Source organism: Budorcas taxicolor, chromosome 8, assembly GCF_023091745.1.
Source record: "Budorcas taxicolor isolate Tak-1 chromosome 8, Takin1.1, whole genome shotgun sequence".
NCBI lineage: Eukaryota > Metazoa > Chordata > Mammalia > Artiodactyla > Bovidae > Budorcas > Budorcas taxicolor.
Genome location: NC_068917.1, coordinates 97,331,761 through 97,347,802, shown reverse-complemented (window position 1 = coordinate 97,347,802; position 16,042 = coordinate 97,331,761). Strand labels below are relative to the sequence as shown.

Below are 16,042 nucleotides of genomic sequence, written 5' to 3'. Positions count from 1 at the left end.
CATTAAGAGGAGGGACTAGAAGTTTTGACCCCAAATCTACCATGCAATAATGCCAGTGACATTCCTGGTAGCAATACAGGGATCCATGCAGTTTTCATTTTATAACCTCATACATTATTGCCAACATTGAGATATTTCTTGTGTTTGCCATTATAAGTAAGTTACTATAAAGATTTTATGCATATAGCCTTTTCTTATTTTTATATTATTTTCTTAGGCCGGAATCTCAGGAGTATGATTACTAGGTCAAAGGGAAGTGGCCCTTGACATATATGGTCAGATGTCCTTCCAAAGATCAAACCAATTGAAAAATCCAGTGTCTCTGCATGAGGCTTTACAGTTGTGGGAGGGTAGGCCTGGCTTTCATATTTGTTTTTCCCTTCAGCATTTCTCTGATTTGATCTTTTAAGATTTCAGTTTAATTTAATTGAAGTGTATGTTGAAAAGTGTTCACTGTGATGCTGACAGAGCCTAGAGTGTGCCATTGCTTTGATGAATTTTCTGTTATCTTGGGAAACTCACTGTCTCATGTTTCCTTCTTTACCTCTCAGAATAGTCTTCCATATTTTCATCAGTTTCTTTTCCCCATTGAATCCTATTACCTTATCAAATTCTAGAAGTAGCCTAGTGCTATTTTAATGTCCCAGGGACATTGGATAATGTCTAGAGACATTGTTTGGTTGTTACAGTCCTGGGTAGGGGTGGTTGGTGTCTACTGGTAGAGGCCAGGGATGGAGGGGAACATTTTACCATTCATAGGAGAGCCCCTCACAACTATTATCTGGCCCCCTGTGTCAAGAGTTGAGAAGTACCCTGCTCTAGAAGTGCTTGTGCATTATATCCCCATGTTGTTGCTGAGGAGTAATGAGAGGGGAAGTCCCCAGAGCAGCTCAGTGTAGCTGTTTACTTAATCATCAGAATTTTAATTTTAATACCCAATCTGAAATAAGGTTTCTGGGTTTCTGACTTTGTTAAGAAGCACCTTTACAAAAACAGTGTTCCTCTCCATTTCTTCCACTCTGTGGTGGGGGCAGACATGGAGGGAGGTGAATACATAATAGAGTAAGATTCAGAAGTGTGTAACCATAGTGTGTGTGTAACAAAGTGAAGTGAAGTCGCTCAGTCGTGTCCAGCTCTTTGTGACCCCATGGACACCAGGCTCCTCCGTCCATGGGATTTTCTAGGCAAGAGTACTGGAGTGGGTTGCCGTTTAGTGTGGGTGAATTTAACTCAGGTGACCAATACATCTACTACTGTGGGCAGGAATCCCTTAGAAGAAATGGAGTAGCCATCATAATCAACAAAAGAGTCCAAAATGCAGTACTTGGATGCAATCTCAAAAATGACAGAATGATCTCTGTTCATTTCCAAGGCAAACCATTCAAAATCACAGTAATCCAAGTCCATGCCCCAATCAGTAATGCTGAAGAAGCTGAAGTTGAATCATTCTATGAAGACCTATATGACCTTCTAGAACTAACACCCAAAAAAGATGTCCTTTTCATTATAGGGGACTGGAATGCAAAAGAAGAAAGTCAAGACATACTTGGAGTAACAGGCAAATTTGGCCTTGCAGTACAGAATGAAGCAGGGCAAAGGCTAACTGAGTTTTGCCAAGAGAACGCACTGGTCATAGCAAACACTCTCTTCTAACAACACAAGGGAAGACTCTACACATGGACATCACCAGATGGTCAATACCAAAATCAGATTGATTATATTCTTTGCAGCCAAAGATGGAGAAGCTCTATACAGTCAACAAAAATAAGAGCAGGAGTTGAACTCCTTATTGCCAAATTCAGACTTAAACTGAAGAAAGTAGGGAAACCACTAGACCATTCAGGTATGACCTAAATCAAATTCCTTACAATTATACAGTGGAAAGTGAAAAGTGAAGTTGCTCAGTCGTGTCCGACTCTTTGCGACCTCGTGGACTGTAGCCTACCAGGCTCCTCCATCCACGAGATTCTCCACGCAAGAGTACTGGAGTGGGCTGCCATTTCCTTCTCCATGGGATCTTCCCTACCCAGGGATTGAACCCGGGTCTCCCACATCGTGGGCAGACGCTTTAACCTCTGAGCCACCAGGGAAGCCCTTATACAGTAGAAGTGGAAAATAGATTTAAGGGACTAGATCTGATAGACAGAGTGCCGGATGGACTATGGATGGAGGTTCATGCCCTTGTACAGGAAACAGGGATCAAGACCATCCCCAAGAAGAAGAAATACAAAAACACAAAATGGCTGTCTGAGGAGGCCTTAAAAATAGCCGTGAAAAGAAAAGAAGCAAACAAACAAAGGAGAAAAGGAAAGACATAAACATCTGAATGCAGAGTTCCAGAGAATAGCAGGAGAGATAAGAAAGCCTTCCTCAGTGATCAGTGCAAAGAAATAGAGGAAAACAATGGAATGAGAAAGACTAGAGATCTCTTCAAGAAAATTAGAGACACCAAGGGAACATTTCATGCACAGATGGGCTCAATAAAGGACAGAAATGGTATGGACCTAACAGAAGCAGAAGATATTAAGAAGAGGTGGCAAGAATACACAGAAGAACTGTACAAAAAAAGATCTTCATGACCCAGATAATCATGATGGTGTGATCACTCACCTAGAGCCAGACATCCTGGAATGTGAAGTCATGTGGGCCCTTGAAAGCATCACTACGAACAAAGCTAGTGGAGGTGATTGAATTCCAGTTAAGGTATTTCAAATCCTAAAAGATGATGCTATGAAAGTGCTGCACTCAATATGTCAGGAAATTTGGAAAACTCAGCAGTGGCCACAGGACTGGAAAATGTCGGTTTTCATTCCAATTCCAAAGAAAGGCAATGCCAAAGAATGCTCAAACTACCATGCAATTGTACTCATCTCATACGTTAGCAAAATAATGCTCAAAATTCTCCAAGGCAGGCTTCAACAGTACATGAACTGTGAACTTCCAGATGTTCAAGCTGGATTTAAGAAAAGGCAGAGGAACCAGAGATTAAATTGCCAACATCTGTTGGATCATTGAAAAAGCAAGAGAGTTCCAGAAAAACATCTATTTCGGCTTTATTGACTATGCCAAAGCCTTTGACTGTGTGGATCACAATAAACTGTGGAAAATTCTGAAAGAGATGGGAATACCAGACTACCTGGCCTACTTCCTGAGAAATCTGTATGCAGGTCAAGAAGTAATAGTTTGATCTGTACATGGAATAGCAGACTGGTTCCAAATTGGGAAAGGAGTGTGTCAAGGCTGTATGTTGTCACCCTGCTTATTTAACTTATATGCAGAGTACATCATGAGAAATGCTGGACTGGATGAAGCACAAGCTGGAATCAAGATTGCTGGGAGAAATATCAATAACCTCAGATATGCAGATGAGATCACCCTTATGGCAGAAAGTGAAGAGGAACTAAAGGACCTCTTGATGAAAGTGAAAGAGGAGAGTGAAAAAGTTAGCTTAAAACTCAACATTCAGAAAACTAAGATCATGGCATCTGGTCCCATCACTTCATGGCAAATAGATGGGGAAACAATGGATACAGTGACAGACTTTATTTTCTTGGGCTCCAGAATCCCTGCAGATAGTGACTGCAGCCATGAAATTAAAAGATGCTTGCTCCTTGGAAGAACAGCTATGACCAACCTAGAAAACATGTTAAAAAGCAGAGACATGACTTTGCCAACAAAGGTCTGTCTAGTCAAAGTAGTCATGTATGGATGTGAGAGTTGGACTATAAAGAAAGCTAAGCACAGAAGAATTGATGCTTTTGAACGGTGGTATTGGAGAAGACGCTTGAGTCCATTGGACACCAAGGAGATTCAACCAGTCAATCCTAGAGGAAATCAGTCCTGAATATTCACTGGATGGACTTATGCTGAAGCTGAAGCTCCAATACTTTGGCCACCTGATGCAAAGCACTGAATCATTTGAAAAGACCCTGATGCTGGGAAAGATTGAGGGCAGGAGGAGAAGGGGACAACTGAGGATGAGATGGTTGGATGGCATCACCGACTCAACAGACACGTTTGAGTAAGCTCTGGGTGTTGCAGAAGCCTGGCTTGCTGCAGTCCATGTGGTCTCAAAGAGTTGGACACGGCTGAATGATTGAACTGAACTGAACTGAATCATAAAGTGTCTGTCTTATTTCCAAGCTATTTATGAAGGCCTACTTGAAGTAAAAATGCTAAGTTTAGAGATGGGGGATGAAATCTGATTTTGATAATAAGTGCAACCAAAATGGCATTCCATATGTGGAACCAGAAGTCAAATTAGGTTTCAAGAGGGAAGCTATTGGTAAAGAAAAACCTGGAACATCTCCCTGAGTTTAGAAGGCAAATTCTGTGTTCAGTGACAGAAATCATTTTAGAAGTTCAGAGTAAAAGTGCATGGCTAGAATGTGTCTTTTATGAGTTCTCTGCTTTGAGTGCTGTCTCTTGGAGATAGTCTCTTCATTAATACATGTTAGTGTCTCAGCTCAGTAAGGCTTATAAGGATCAAAAATCTAGATACTCTGGTAATGGGGCAGGGGATAAGGAGATCAGGGTACATAGTGGTTTAAAACACACCCTTGAGTTGGACTGGTTTTGAATTCTGGCACTATTTACCAAATTTGTATCCAAATTTATTAACTCTTTGAGCCTCATCTGTGAAATGGGATTTAGAACAGTATTAACAGGGTTGTTTGATGATTCACTGAGTTTATATATATAAAGCACTCAGAACACTGATACATGAATGCTAAGTCACTTCAGTTGTCTCCGACTCTTTGCGACCCTATGGACAGTAGCCCACCAGGCTTCTCTGTCCATGGGATTCTCCAGAGAAGAATACTGGAGTGGGTTGCCATGCCCTGCTCCAGGGGATCTTCCCAACCCAGGGATTGAACCCACCTTTCTTAACATCTCTTGCATTGGCAAGCAGGTTCTTTACCTCTAGCACCACCTGGGAAGCCCTGCACTGATGCATCTTGGTAAGACCTATTTAAGTATTAGCTATCATTATTATTGTCGGTCTTGTTCTTACCTCTTTGCCTAATCTGCTTATACTCAGTTGCTGGGAATGATTTGCAAGATATACTTTGTACTCTTTGCTGTCAGTACCATGGGAAAGATCCATTGTTTTTTTTTTTTTTTCCCGGTCAATCAACATATTTTGAGCATCAGTTCCCCTGCGGTGTCCTAGATGTGGGACTGCAGAGATGTCCAGGAACCTAAGACTTGATTCATTGAGTCAGATCAGTGCGTAGGAGGGCTGGTGAACACCAGATTCCTTTTAAGTGGCTGTCTTGAAAGGTATATGTCCCAAACATAGCTAGATGAGAGGCAGCATGAGGGGTGCAAAAGCATGTAGGAATCAGTAGACCTGGGTTCAAACTCTGGTGCACTCTCTTACCAGGCTATGGCTCAGAACCTGCCCCAATCTAATGATACCAGCTACCTCACAAAGTTATTGTGAAAATTAAATATTAGAGACAAGATGTATATAAATCCCTGGTGCAGCGTAGGTGCTCAATATTGACTGTCACTATTATAAATCTGTAGGCCATGAGCTCATTTTGCCTTTGTGGAACCTGTTGATATGCTTTGATCATGACTTAGTGGGGTTATTTCTCTGCTGAGTCACTGGTTTCCTAAGTTGGGCAAGACTAGCTGTTCCTCTCAACCCTGCTGCTAACTGTCTCTGTGACTTACCCTTTCTTGAGCTTTAGTTTTGTCACATAAAAGGCAGATGATTATGCTTACTACATCTTGGGGTTGTTTGCAGGATTAAATGAAATAATCCATTTATTATAAGGTGCCTGTTACACATTGGACTCTAAATAAGTGGTAAATATTATTTATCCCCAAAGTGTACATGGCAGTTTCAGAGCTTCAAGGTTGATGACTATCTTACTCATACTCTTCATTTAGTTTTGGTTTTATTTTATGGATTTCTTTTCTGAATTTATTCACAGTTAACCTGCTTTTTAAAAGTTTTACTCTCTTTTGTTAATATTTGTAAGTGATTTTATTTAGCTGTAAGCTTGGAATGCATACAATTTTGTGTTCTGCTTCGTTCACTTAATATTACATGGTCCATAGTGTCTGTGTTTCATAAACATTGTTGTAATAACTGTATAAGGTTAAGTAGATGTGACATAATTTAATCATTTCCCTATTGCTGTGCAATTAAGTTGTTTCCAATATTTTCTGATTATACTGTCTAAATGAACGAATAACTAAATGTATGTAGCTTTTTGACATTTTAAACTTAGTTCTGTGGGATGAATTCCTAGGAATATTCTTTGGTCAAAGGGGATAAACATATCTTTTGACTACATATGGCTAAGTTGCTTTCCTAAAGGGCTCAACTGACTTACATTTCCATCCTTATTGTTTCGTAAACTTCAGTTCATTCTCTCACTCAGCACACATTTTAAAGCCCTTATCTTGAGGCAGGCTTAGTGAGAAGAAGGTGACTCTAGGGGAGAAGCTCCTGCTGTGCCAAATGCTGATAGAGGCTCCGGGTACCTGGGGAGCCCAAGAAGGGACCTGCAGCTCAGTTGGTAGAATGTCATTTGAAAGCAACACTGAATGTTGCTTCTTTGGGATTATTTACAGAAATACTTAGCAAGACCAGCCCCATCTTTGGTCTTGGAAATCCCATTGATAGCATGCTTTCTTCCGAAGAAGGACCTATGTGTCTGTTTTTTCCTGATGTGCTATCTAGAGCAAGTTATTCTTCATAGTTATATGGTAGCAGTGTTTTTTGTTCTACAAAAAAAGTAATACATGCTTATTATGGAAAATTTAGAAAGCACAGGAAAGTGTTCAGAAAAAAATTACCCATGCATGTTCTTACCATCCTAGGACATCCACTGCTCTCATCCATGTATTTCCTTCTATAAAGAAGATTTAAAAAAGAATTTAATGTAGAACCATATCAAAGGTCTTTGGAATCTAAAATACCAGAAATCCAACAACAAATAATAAACAAAAACCGAAACCAAGCTGAAGCAAGATTAAATTAATTATGATCTATTCATAGTGTGGAGTATCAAGTGGCCATTAAAATCCATACTTTAAGAGAATATTTTATGTCATGGGGAACATTCCCAGTATGATATTCAATGAAAAAGCAAAATACAAAATTATATATGCTGTATAATCTTAATTTTGTAGAGAAAGAATATTATTTATGTATGAATAGAAAAGAAAGACAAAAATATTAATGGAGAACCATTATTAGCTTAATTTACTAGAGATTATCTCCAGGAAGTAGGAGTAACAGTGATTTATATTTATTGTTTCTACTTTTCTGTGTTTTTTTAATTTCAAATTTTCCACAATAAAAGTATATGGACTTGGGGATCAAAAAAAAATCTATTTAAATAAAAGGAAAGATTTAATATCTGTGTTCTCTTGGCTTTATGGCTCTGAAGACACAGTTGTAGTTACCCTCATCCACAAGGGCCCGAGAATCTCCTGGGCTTTTCGTGTTCTTCCTAATTAGAACATTGGAGTCTAGAGCTGAAAGGCATGATAGAAGCGAGGCTTCAGGCAGTGGAACTAGTTGTCTAAACACCACAGGTTCAGTGAGATTATTCTCATGATTTCTATCCTGTCCCTGTGCTTATTTAACCCCGGTAGCTCACTGAAGCAGATTTCCTTTAGAGAAACCCCTTTGCTTTAACCAGCGAATAACACTTACTTACGTTCAGTGGTCATCTAACCCACTGGAGAAGATGGTGACTAGATTTTGACGGATGGGGAAGGACTTTGCGCTCTTCCCAGATATTTCCAGCCCTGATGGCACACAAGTCAACATGGAGCTGAGTGTGAATTTCCGTTGTCCTTTGGAGCCTTCTCAGCCCCACAGGGGGCAACTTCATTTGTTCCGTTAGAGCTGAGCTTTTGTGCGTTTAGCACAGCAGTTTGCCCAGGCTGTCTTTTTTCACCAGATGGTCCTAACATACCTGACACTGTGCTAAGGCTGTGGAGGTACAAAGATGAGTCGATCCAGTGCTTGCTTTCAGGCTGCTCATATCGTAGTGAGGAAGCCAGTAACAAAAACACGATTTCAGGGGCTCAGGGAAACTGTTATGGGAGGAGGATTCATGGGTTACTCTGGGAGCACAGCAGAAGGGCTTCCCGCTCTGCCTGAGATTTTAGTAAAGGAAATTGTGCCTGGTTGAGTCTTGAAGGGTGAGCGGAAGTGAGCCAGATGAAGCAGGATGGGAGGCATCTTCCCTTTCTTAGGGAAAACACAGAGGTATGGAATAATAGTAAGGTGTATAAGGTGAGAACTACAAACAGTTGAGTATCATTAAAGCTTAGAGAGTGGTAAGAGAGGCCAGATAAGTAGGTTCATTGTTTAATTCATCTTTTCATGGATTTCCCAAAGCTCAATAGTGTTAGGCATCCATGTTTGTTTAATTCACAGTGCTTTGTCTTTTTCCCATTCAGTGTCAGCTGTTTCTTGAAGTGGCCTGGCCTCTATTCATCTTCCTGATCCTGATCTCCGTGCGGCTGAGCTATCCACCCTATGAACAACATGAATGTGAGTATCTGAGCATCCCGCCTGAGGCTCACCACTGGCAACCAAAATTCAGGCAAAGGGCAGGGACTAAATGTGACCTTTCCCATAACTCTCTTTAGGAAACACGGGAAATGGTTTGGAACAGAACAGCTAGGCTTCCGATTACTTGATAAACCATCAACTCAGGAAACCATTTTCAGCCCTAGTGAATGGTGATAATAGTAGTTATAATAATAGCCACATCTGTTTCATACATTTTCAATCATGAAAATAAAATAGTCTTGCTGATAGCTCAGAGAGGGGTGATTAAAAAAGCTCCCTAAGGCGATACCTTAACATCACTGTCATCTGGTCCCTGCCAGGCTTTTTCACATACATTATGTTTTTATCACACAGTTGCAAATCATGGGACATATAATTTTAAGCAGCATTTGTGTAGAATATCTCAGATCGACTAATATTATTCTGTTTGATTCTCATAACAACCTTGTATAATGGACTTTATCATTATGATCATTTGTTTTAATTTCTTAGTAAGTAAGTAAGAACTCAGAAAAGTTCAGGGGCTTGCCTAAGGTCACATATCTATTAAGTGACAGCGATGCAATAAAACTCACGTCATCTGACTCCCAATCATGTGTTTGGATGATGGCCTTTTCAATGAGCATAGAGAATACAATAGTGGCTAAGAACACATGCTCTAGCTTCAACACAGGTAGTCACCTTGGGCAAGTGACTTAGGTTCTTTTTACTGAGCTTACTCATCTCTATAAAAGGGGAATAATGCTTACCCCATATGTTTATTGTCGGGCTTCCTTGGTGGCTCAGACAGTATCTGCCTGCAATGCAGGAGACCTGGGTTCAATCCCTGGATCGGGAACATTCCCAGGAGAAGGGAATGGTTATCCACTTCAGTATTCTTGCCTAGAGAATTCCATAAACAGTGGAGCCTGGTAGGCTATAGTCCATAGGGTTGCAAAGAAGCGACTAACACTTTCATTTTATTTTTTCATGGTTGTTGTGAGTGTTATCCCACAATCTCAATCTTTCTCTTCTGCTTGAGCTTGCTAGATGGATTGACACTGCAAAAATGCCCCAATCTGAAAGATCAGCATTTGTGGGGGAGGTTAGCTGGGACCTTTATTCCATGGCCCCAGTGACTTTTCCTGTCATTATCCAGCTCCATCCACAGCCCATCAGCTCCATCATTTCAGTCTCAGTTGTGTCCGACTCTCTGTGACCTCATGGACTGCAGCTCTCCAGGCTTCCCTGTCCATCACCAACTCCCAGAGCTTGTTCAAACTCATGTCCATCGAGTCGGTGATACCGTCCTACAGTTTCATCCTCTGTCGTCCCCTCTCCTCCCACCTTCAGTCTTTCCCAGCATCAGGGTCTTTTCCAATGAATCAGTTCTTCACATCAGGTAGCCAAAGTATTGGAGCTTCAGCTTCAGCATCAGTCCTTCCTATGAATATTCAGGACTGATTTCCTTTAGGATAGATGGGCTTGATCTCCTTGAAGTCCAAGGGACTTTCGAGAGTCTTCTCTAACACCACAGTTCAAAAGCATCAATTCTTTGGTGCTCAGCTTTCTTTATGGTCTCACATCCGTACATGACTACTGGAAAAACCATAGCTTTGAATAGATGGACCTTTGTCAGCAAAGTAATGTCTCTGCTTTTTATTATTCTGTCTAGGTTGGTCACAGCTTTTCTTCCAAGGAGCAAGCAGCTTCTCTAGTAGCTCAGCTGGTAAAGAACCAGCCCCATAGGTGTATAGGATACAGTTCTTCAGGGAAGTGGTGGGGCTGGGGTCACATTTGAATTGTGTTCCCAATCTGATCCCATGTCTTTCAAGGCACATACTGACAGTTATTCATCTGCTAATTTGCTAGTACACATTATACATGTTCAAGTTAAAAAAAAAAAAAAAAACACCTGAAAACATTCTACCAGTTGTGATTTTCTGATTTTACCAAAAAGGAAAAGCATATACTATGAAATATACACTCAATTTGTGGGTCTAGGAGGTAATTCTGCTTTTTCGTTTGGAACCTCAAATGTTGATGAGCAAATGCATATTTGATTTTATATCAATGTTACCCTAAGCCCTTGCTGATGTAACCATTTTAGGGAAAACTCAGCTTTTTCATCTGCTAGGCTAGTCTTTCTCTGGAATTATCATAAGCAAGGAAGGCAGTGTAGTGGAAATCGCACAGAGTTTAGTGTCAGAAAAATTGGGATTTGTTTGGATCCCACTTCCTGGCTCTGCCACTTGCTGAGGTTGTGATCTTGGGCAAATTGTTGAATTTTGACCCAGATCTCTTTGAATCCAGACCGTCGATTCTCAGAAAAGTTGTGAAATTCCTATACCTAAGGTAAGACTTTTGCCCTCCATCAATGTGGTTCTTGCAGCTTTACTTCCTGTTCTCAGCACTTTCTAGGGACCTGGCTGGAAGGGCAGAGAGTTAAGCTGATGCTTGCAGAGGTGTCTTGTCTCTGGGAGCAAGGGGTTGGTATATAATTCTTCCCCATTAATCTTTCCCAGTTTGACCCAGACCCATGAAGATCTTAATCACTTCCCTGGATCATGACAGTCCATCATCCTGTGCACCTGATGCCAAATCCTCATCCTGGTTTTGTCTGGAAATCAGATGGGACATGACACATGGGGAAGGGTGTGCCCACACTCACTGGGCTATAGCCTGAAGCACCTTGTCAGTGTGCTGGACCAACACCACCCTGCCTTTGGTGCCAGCATTTCCTAGAGGTTAAAAGGGGACAATCCCTTGGTCCTTCGAGTATTTGGTTGGGTTACATAAATCTCCCCTGAATGAGGAGCAGCTGACTTAGGCAAGGGACCTTGTTTGGTTTTCCTTGAACTATTAACAGGGAGATAAGCGGATTAACTGAGTAAATGCTCAACAGGCCAGAGTCCCTGCAGAGGGTGGTTGCAGGGACCAGATCTTGTTTCATCCTTGTTTTGGATGTTGCTTCTCTGATTGGTATGTGGACAGAGGAAAAAGACAGATGAAAGGACCCCAGTATTGAAATGCAAAATGTCGCAAGTCCTGGCTATGGGTGCACTTCTGGGGAGACTCTGTTAGCCCATTTGCATGAAAATCTAAACTGAAAAAAATGGGTTTATGCCTTAGAGGTAGGTGGGGGCTGTGAGATGGAAGGAATGCTCCTAGCTGGGCAGGAGCTGAGGAAGTACTGTTGTAGGCTGGCCACCAAGCGCTGTAGTAACTCTAATAGGCCCATTTGCTGATCCTTATCCTGTGCCAGGGACTCATACATTGCCTATAAAAACTCATGTAATACTTACTATGGCTCTGTGAAATGGGTTCTATTGTTATCATCATTTTATAGATGAAGAAATTGAGGCTTTAAGGGGTCACTGACTTGACCAAAGTCACTGTTTAGCAAGTTGCAGAGACTGTTGGTCTAACCCTAAACCCTGTGAAGCTCTATGGCTCTTCACCACCTAGAGCCTTGGTTCTTAATGATTGTCAGCTCTTTAGGGGTCACAGATAATCCTGAGAATATGATGAGTGCTGGAGCCTCAGCCTTTCTGTCACAGGAATCCACACATGCTTGGTCTCAAGTTAAGAGACCCAGGTTCCAGGGCACATTTATCTTGATCTGCTTAAGCAGCTTCATGGCTCATGTCCGTGAACCAAACTGTATTTGATGCCTCTCACCAGTCCCTGTACATGCAGTCCTGCTGTTTGTAAGAAGCGCCTCTGTAGTGAAGGGAAAGGAAAGAGAGGAGATGGCCTGCAAGATGGGGGCTTGTTGTTTTGGTGGATAGAGAAGCAGCAACAGCAACTAATGTAGCTGCACAGGTGACACTTGATCCTAAGTCAGCACCTTCATCGAGTGCCTTGAGGAGCTTGGGAGCTAATGGAGAAGGTGAACAGAGGTCCACAGAGGACAGTAATGGGGGTATTGAGAAGAGCCAACAGATAAAGGAGTTGTTCAGTTGCTAAGTCATGTCCAACTCTTTGTAACCCCATGGATTGCAGCACACCAGGCTCCTCTGTCCTTCACTGTCTCCTGGAGTTCACTCAAATTCATGTCCATTAAGTCGGTGATGACATCCAACCATCTCATCCTCTGTTGTTCCTTCTCCTCCTGCCCTCAATCTTTCCCAGGATCAGGGTCTTTTGCAATGAGTCAGATCGTCACATCAGGTGGTCAGAGTATTAGAGCTTCAACTTCATCATCAGTCCTTCCAATGAATATTCAGGGTTGATTTCCTTTAGGATTGACTGGTTTGATCTCCTTGCTGTCCAAGGGACTCTTAGGAGTCTTCTCCAGCACCACAATTTGAAAGTATCAATTCTTCGGCACTCAGCCTCTCTTTATGGTCCAGCTCTCACATCCATGACTACTGGAAAAACCATAGCTCTGACTACATGGACCTTTGTCAGCAAAATGATGTCTCTGCTTTCTAATATAATGTCTAGGTTTGTCTTAGCTTTTCTTCCAAGGAGCAAGCATCTTTTAATTTCATGGCTGCAGTCGCCATCCACAGTGATTTTGGAGCCCAAGAAAATAAAATCTGTCACTGCTTCCATTGTTTCCTCTTCTATTTGCCATAAAGTGATGGGACTGGATGCCATGATCTTAGGTTTTTTTTTTTTTTCAATATTGAGTTTTAAAGGAGGCCACAGGTGTAAGGGAAGGAACATGACTGAGATCACAGAAGCATGGGTTCTACCCCTGGTCCTGCCCACTGAGTCCCTGAGTGTTCTTCATCAGCCACTTTATCTCACCATGGTTTCTTCTTTCAAATATGAAGGAAGAGGATTAAGTCATCATCAGGGCCTCTCTGTGTCTCGAAAGGGTGAAGTGGGTGGCAGAAGTGAAGGAATGAGGATCTCATACTTGCTGCCCTCCAGGCACCTTCTGTGTATGATCTGGTCACTTCCCCAAAGCTGGTGTTGTGAATCCAGCCCTACAGCTGATGTCAGGTAGATTAAGAACTGCTATCTGATGCCACATTTCCAACTCATGATCAGTCGATGGTGGCAGATTTCTGGGATTCAGAGAATGGGACAGGTTTGGGATGAAACAATGTTTGGGTGGAACCAAAAAAGAAAAAGATTGCTATCAAGTCCTAAATCCTTCAAAGCATTAATGTTTCTCTTTTTGTCTTTCTCTTCCTCAATGTCAACAGGCCACTTTCCAAACAAAGCCATGCCCTCTGCAGGAACACTTCCTTGGGTTCAGGGGATTATCTGTAATGCCAATAACCCCTGTTTCCGTTATCCAACTCCTGGTGAGGCTCCGGGAGTTGTTGGAAACTTTAACAAGTCCATGTAAGTACCGGATCAGGTTTTCTTTCCCAAACTTGTCAGTTAATACTTTTTCTTTCCTTTCTCAGACTTCGGGGAATTTTAAATGGTTGGGTTTGAGTGAAGGTGCTTTTGTGAAGGTTTGTGTGATAAAATCCAAAGAATGAGACCAGGGAGAATTGCTGCCAATATTTAAAACCTTGTAAGCTCATTTAGGAGAAGGCAATGGCAACCTACTCCAGTACTCTTGCCTGGAGAATCCCATGGACAGAGGAGCCTGGTGGGCTGCAGTCCATGGGGTTGCTAAGAGTCAGACACGACTGAGCGTCTTCACTTTCACTTTTCACTTTCTTGCATTGGAGAAGGAAATGGCAACCCATTCCAGTGTTCTTGCCTGGAGAATCCCAGGGACGGGGGAGCCTGGTGGGCTGCCGTCTATGGGGTCGCACAGAGTCGGACATGACTGAAGCGACTTAGCAGCAGCAGCAGCAAGCTCAGTTTGGTACATTTTTTATATAGCTGACAGTTCTGTGGTTGGGGGCCTTTCCTTAAAAAACTGGCAGGTAGAGAAGAGGGGAGAGGGGAGGAGAGGGTGAGATGTAAGGAAAGAGTAACATGGAAACTTACATTACCATATGTAAAATAGTTAGCCAATGAGAATCTGCTGTATGGCTCAGGAAACTCAAACAGGGGCTCTGTATCAACCTGGAGGGGTGGGGTGGGGAGGGAAATGGGAGGGAGCTTCAAAAGGGAGGGGATATATGTATACTTACGGTTGATTCATGTTGAGGTTTGACAGAAAACAGCAAAATTCTGTAAAGCAATTATCCTTCAATAAATAATTTAAAAAAAAAGAAAAAGAAAACCTGGCAGGTAAGTAGAGAAGGGAGAAACAGCACGTCAGCCTCATGCATTAATGAGGAAACGCTTATTTAGCAAACGTTTATTGTGTGTGGGAGATGGCTGGTCCAGAAGTTGGGATATAGAGGTGTGCAGAGGATGTGGCCTGTCCTCAAGGAGCTCACAGCCCAGGCTGGGGGAGCTTGGTCCTTTCTGCTCTTGGATCTCCTTTCTTCCTTCATGGGTGCCCTATCGCACTGCAGTGTCCGTCCTTCTGTCTACAGGTCTTTCTTGGCCCTGGGTGTAAGCTCCCTGAAAGCCATCTTTCATCACTTTTGTATTCCTGGCTCATGGTTTCAACAACAGACATAGGTAGGGCTGAGTAAGTGTTTGCCAAATGAGCCGTTGAAGATTCTTGGAAGACACAGAGGCATGGCAGGAGTTAGAAAGGACTAAAGGCTGCAGGAGACACAGCAGGATGGTTCTGAGGAGACTGCCGGCAGGGAGGCAGGGCCTCATTCCAGCGTTCATGGGCCTTAGGCTTTGTGACTTTCATGAACCCCTTTTTCCATGCAACAGCATTAAAAATTTTATTTTTTAACTGTGTTGGGTATAAAGATGAGTATATTTCAGGCTAAATTAATGATATGCATTCATTCGGAAATTTTTTCCTGATTTTAAAAGAAATTAAAAATGTTGTGGACCCCTAAGTGTATCCTGGGCCCTAGGCACTGTGTCTGCTGTGTTTCGTGGATAAGTTGGCCCTGGGGGCCTATGTGTGTGTGTGCACGCCTGCATGTGCATGTGAGGGAGCGCTTCCTGCAGAGGCAGCATGTGGACTGGGCCTTGAAGGCTGGTAAAGTTTGGTTGTGCAGATACATGAGGATGAGTGTTTGGGGTAGGGTGGGTGGGTGGATGGGTGGGTGGGAGCATCGCATCTCAGAGGCTGGGTGAGGGGGCAGCTGGAGTGGGTCAGGGGTGGCCCGCAGGGTCCCTGCAGCCAAGCTGCGTGTTCCTGGCAGGTACTTTGTTCAAACTGGAGAGACAGCTGGTCTAACCAGGACGTTTCTGCTTTTCTTGCTCCCCCTGTAGTGTGTCTCGCCTGTTCACAGATGCTCGGCGGCTTCTCTTGTACAGCCACAGAGACACCAGCATGAAGGACATACGCAAAGTTTTGAAGACGTTATACCAGATCGAGCGTTCCAGCTCACGTAAGCAAAAACCGTCTGTGAATTGGCTCGTAATTGGAAATGAACCTGCACCCGGGAGAGACAGCAGCTGATGCATCCTGGCACTTGTTCCTTTTAGCTCTTCCCTGTGGGGTTTTCCTCCTCAGTGGCTAGGCTGTAAGGCCTCTCTGCAGGATGTATTTGAGAAGAAAGTATGGATATT

General features: G+C 42.6%; 1 protein-coding gene across 1 annotated transcript in view; it reads left to right on the top strand.

Annotated features, from left to right (window-relative positions):
- Positions 1 to 16,042, top strand: part of LOC128052437 (phospholipid-transporting ATPase ABCA1) — a 110,544-nt gene that overhangs the window by 5,798 nt on the left and 88,704 nt on the right. Inside the window, exons 2-4 of the mRNA XM_052644998.1 lie at positions 8,437 to 8,530; positions 13,693 to 13,834; positions 15,743 to 15,861. Coding sequence (XP_052500958.1) covers positions 8,437 to 8,530; positions 13,693 to 13,834; positions 15,743 to 15,861 — 355 coding nt within the window. The remainder of the gene's footprint in view (positions 1 to 8,436; positions 8,531 to 13,692; positions 13,835 to 15,742; positions 15,862 to 16,042) is intronic.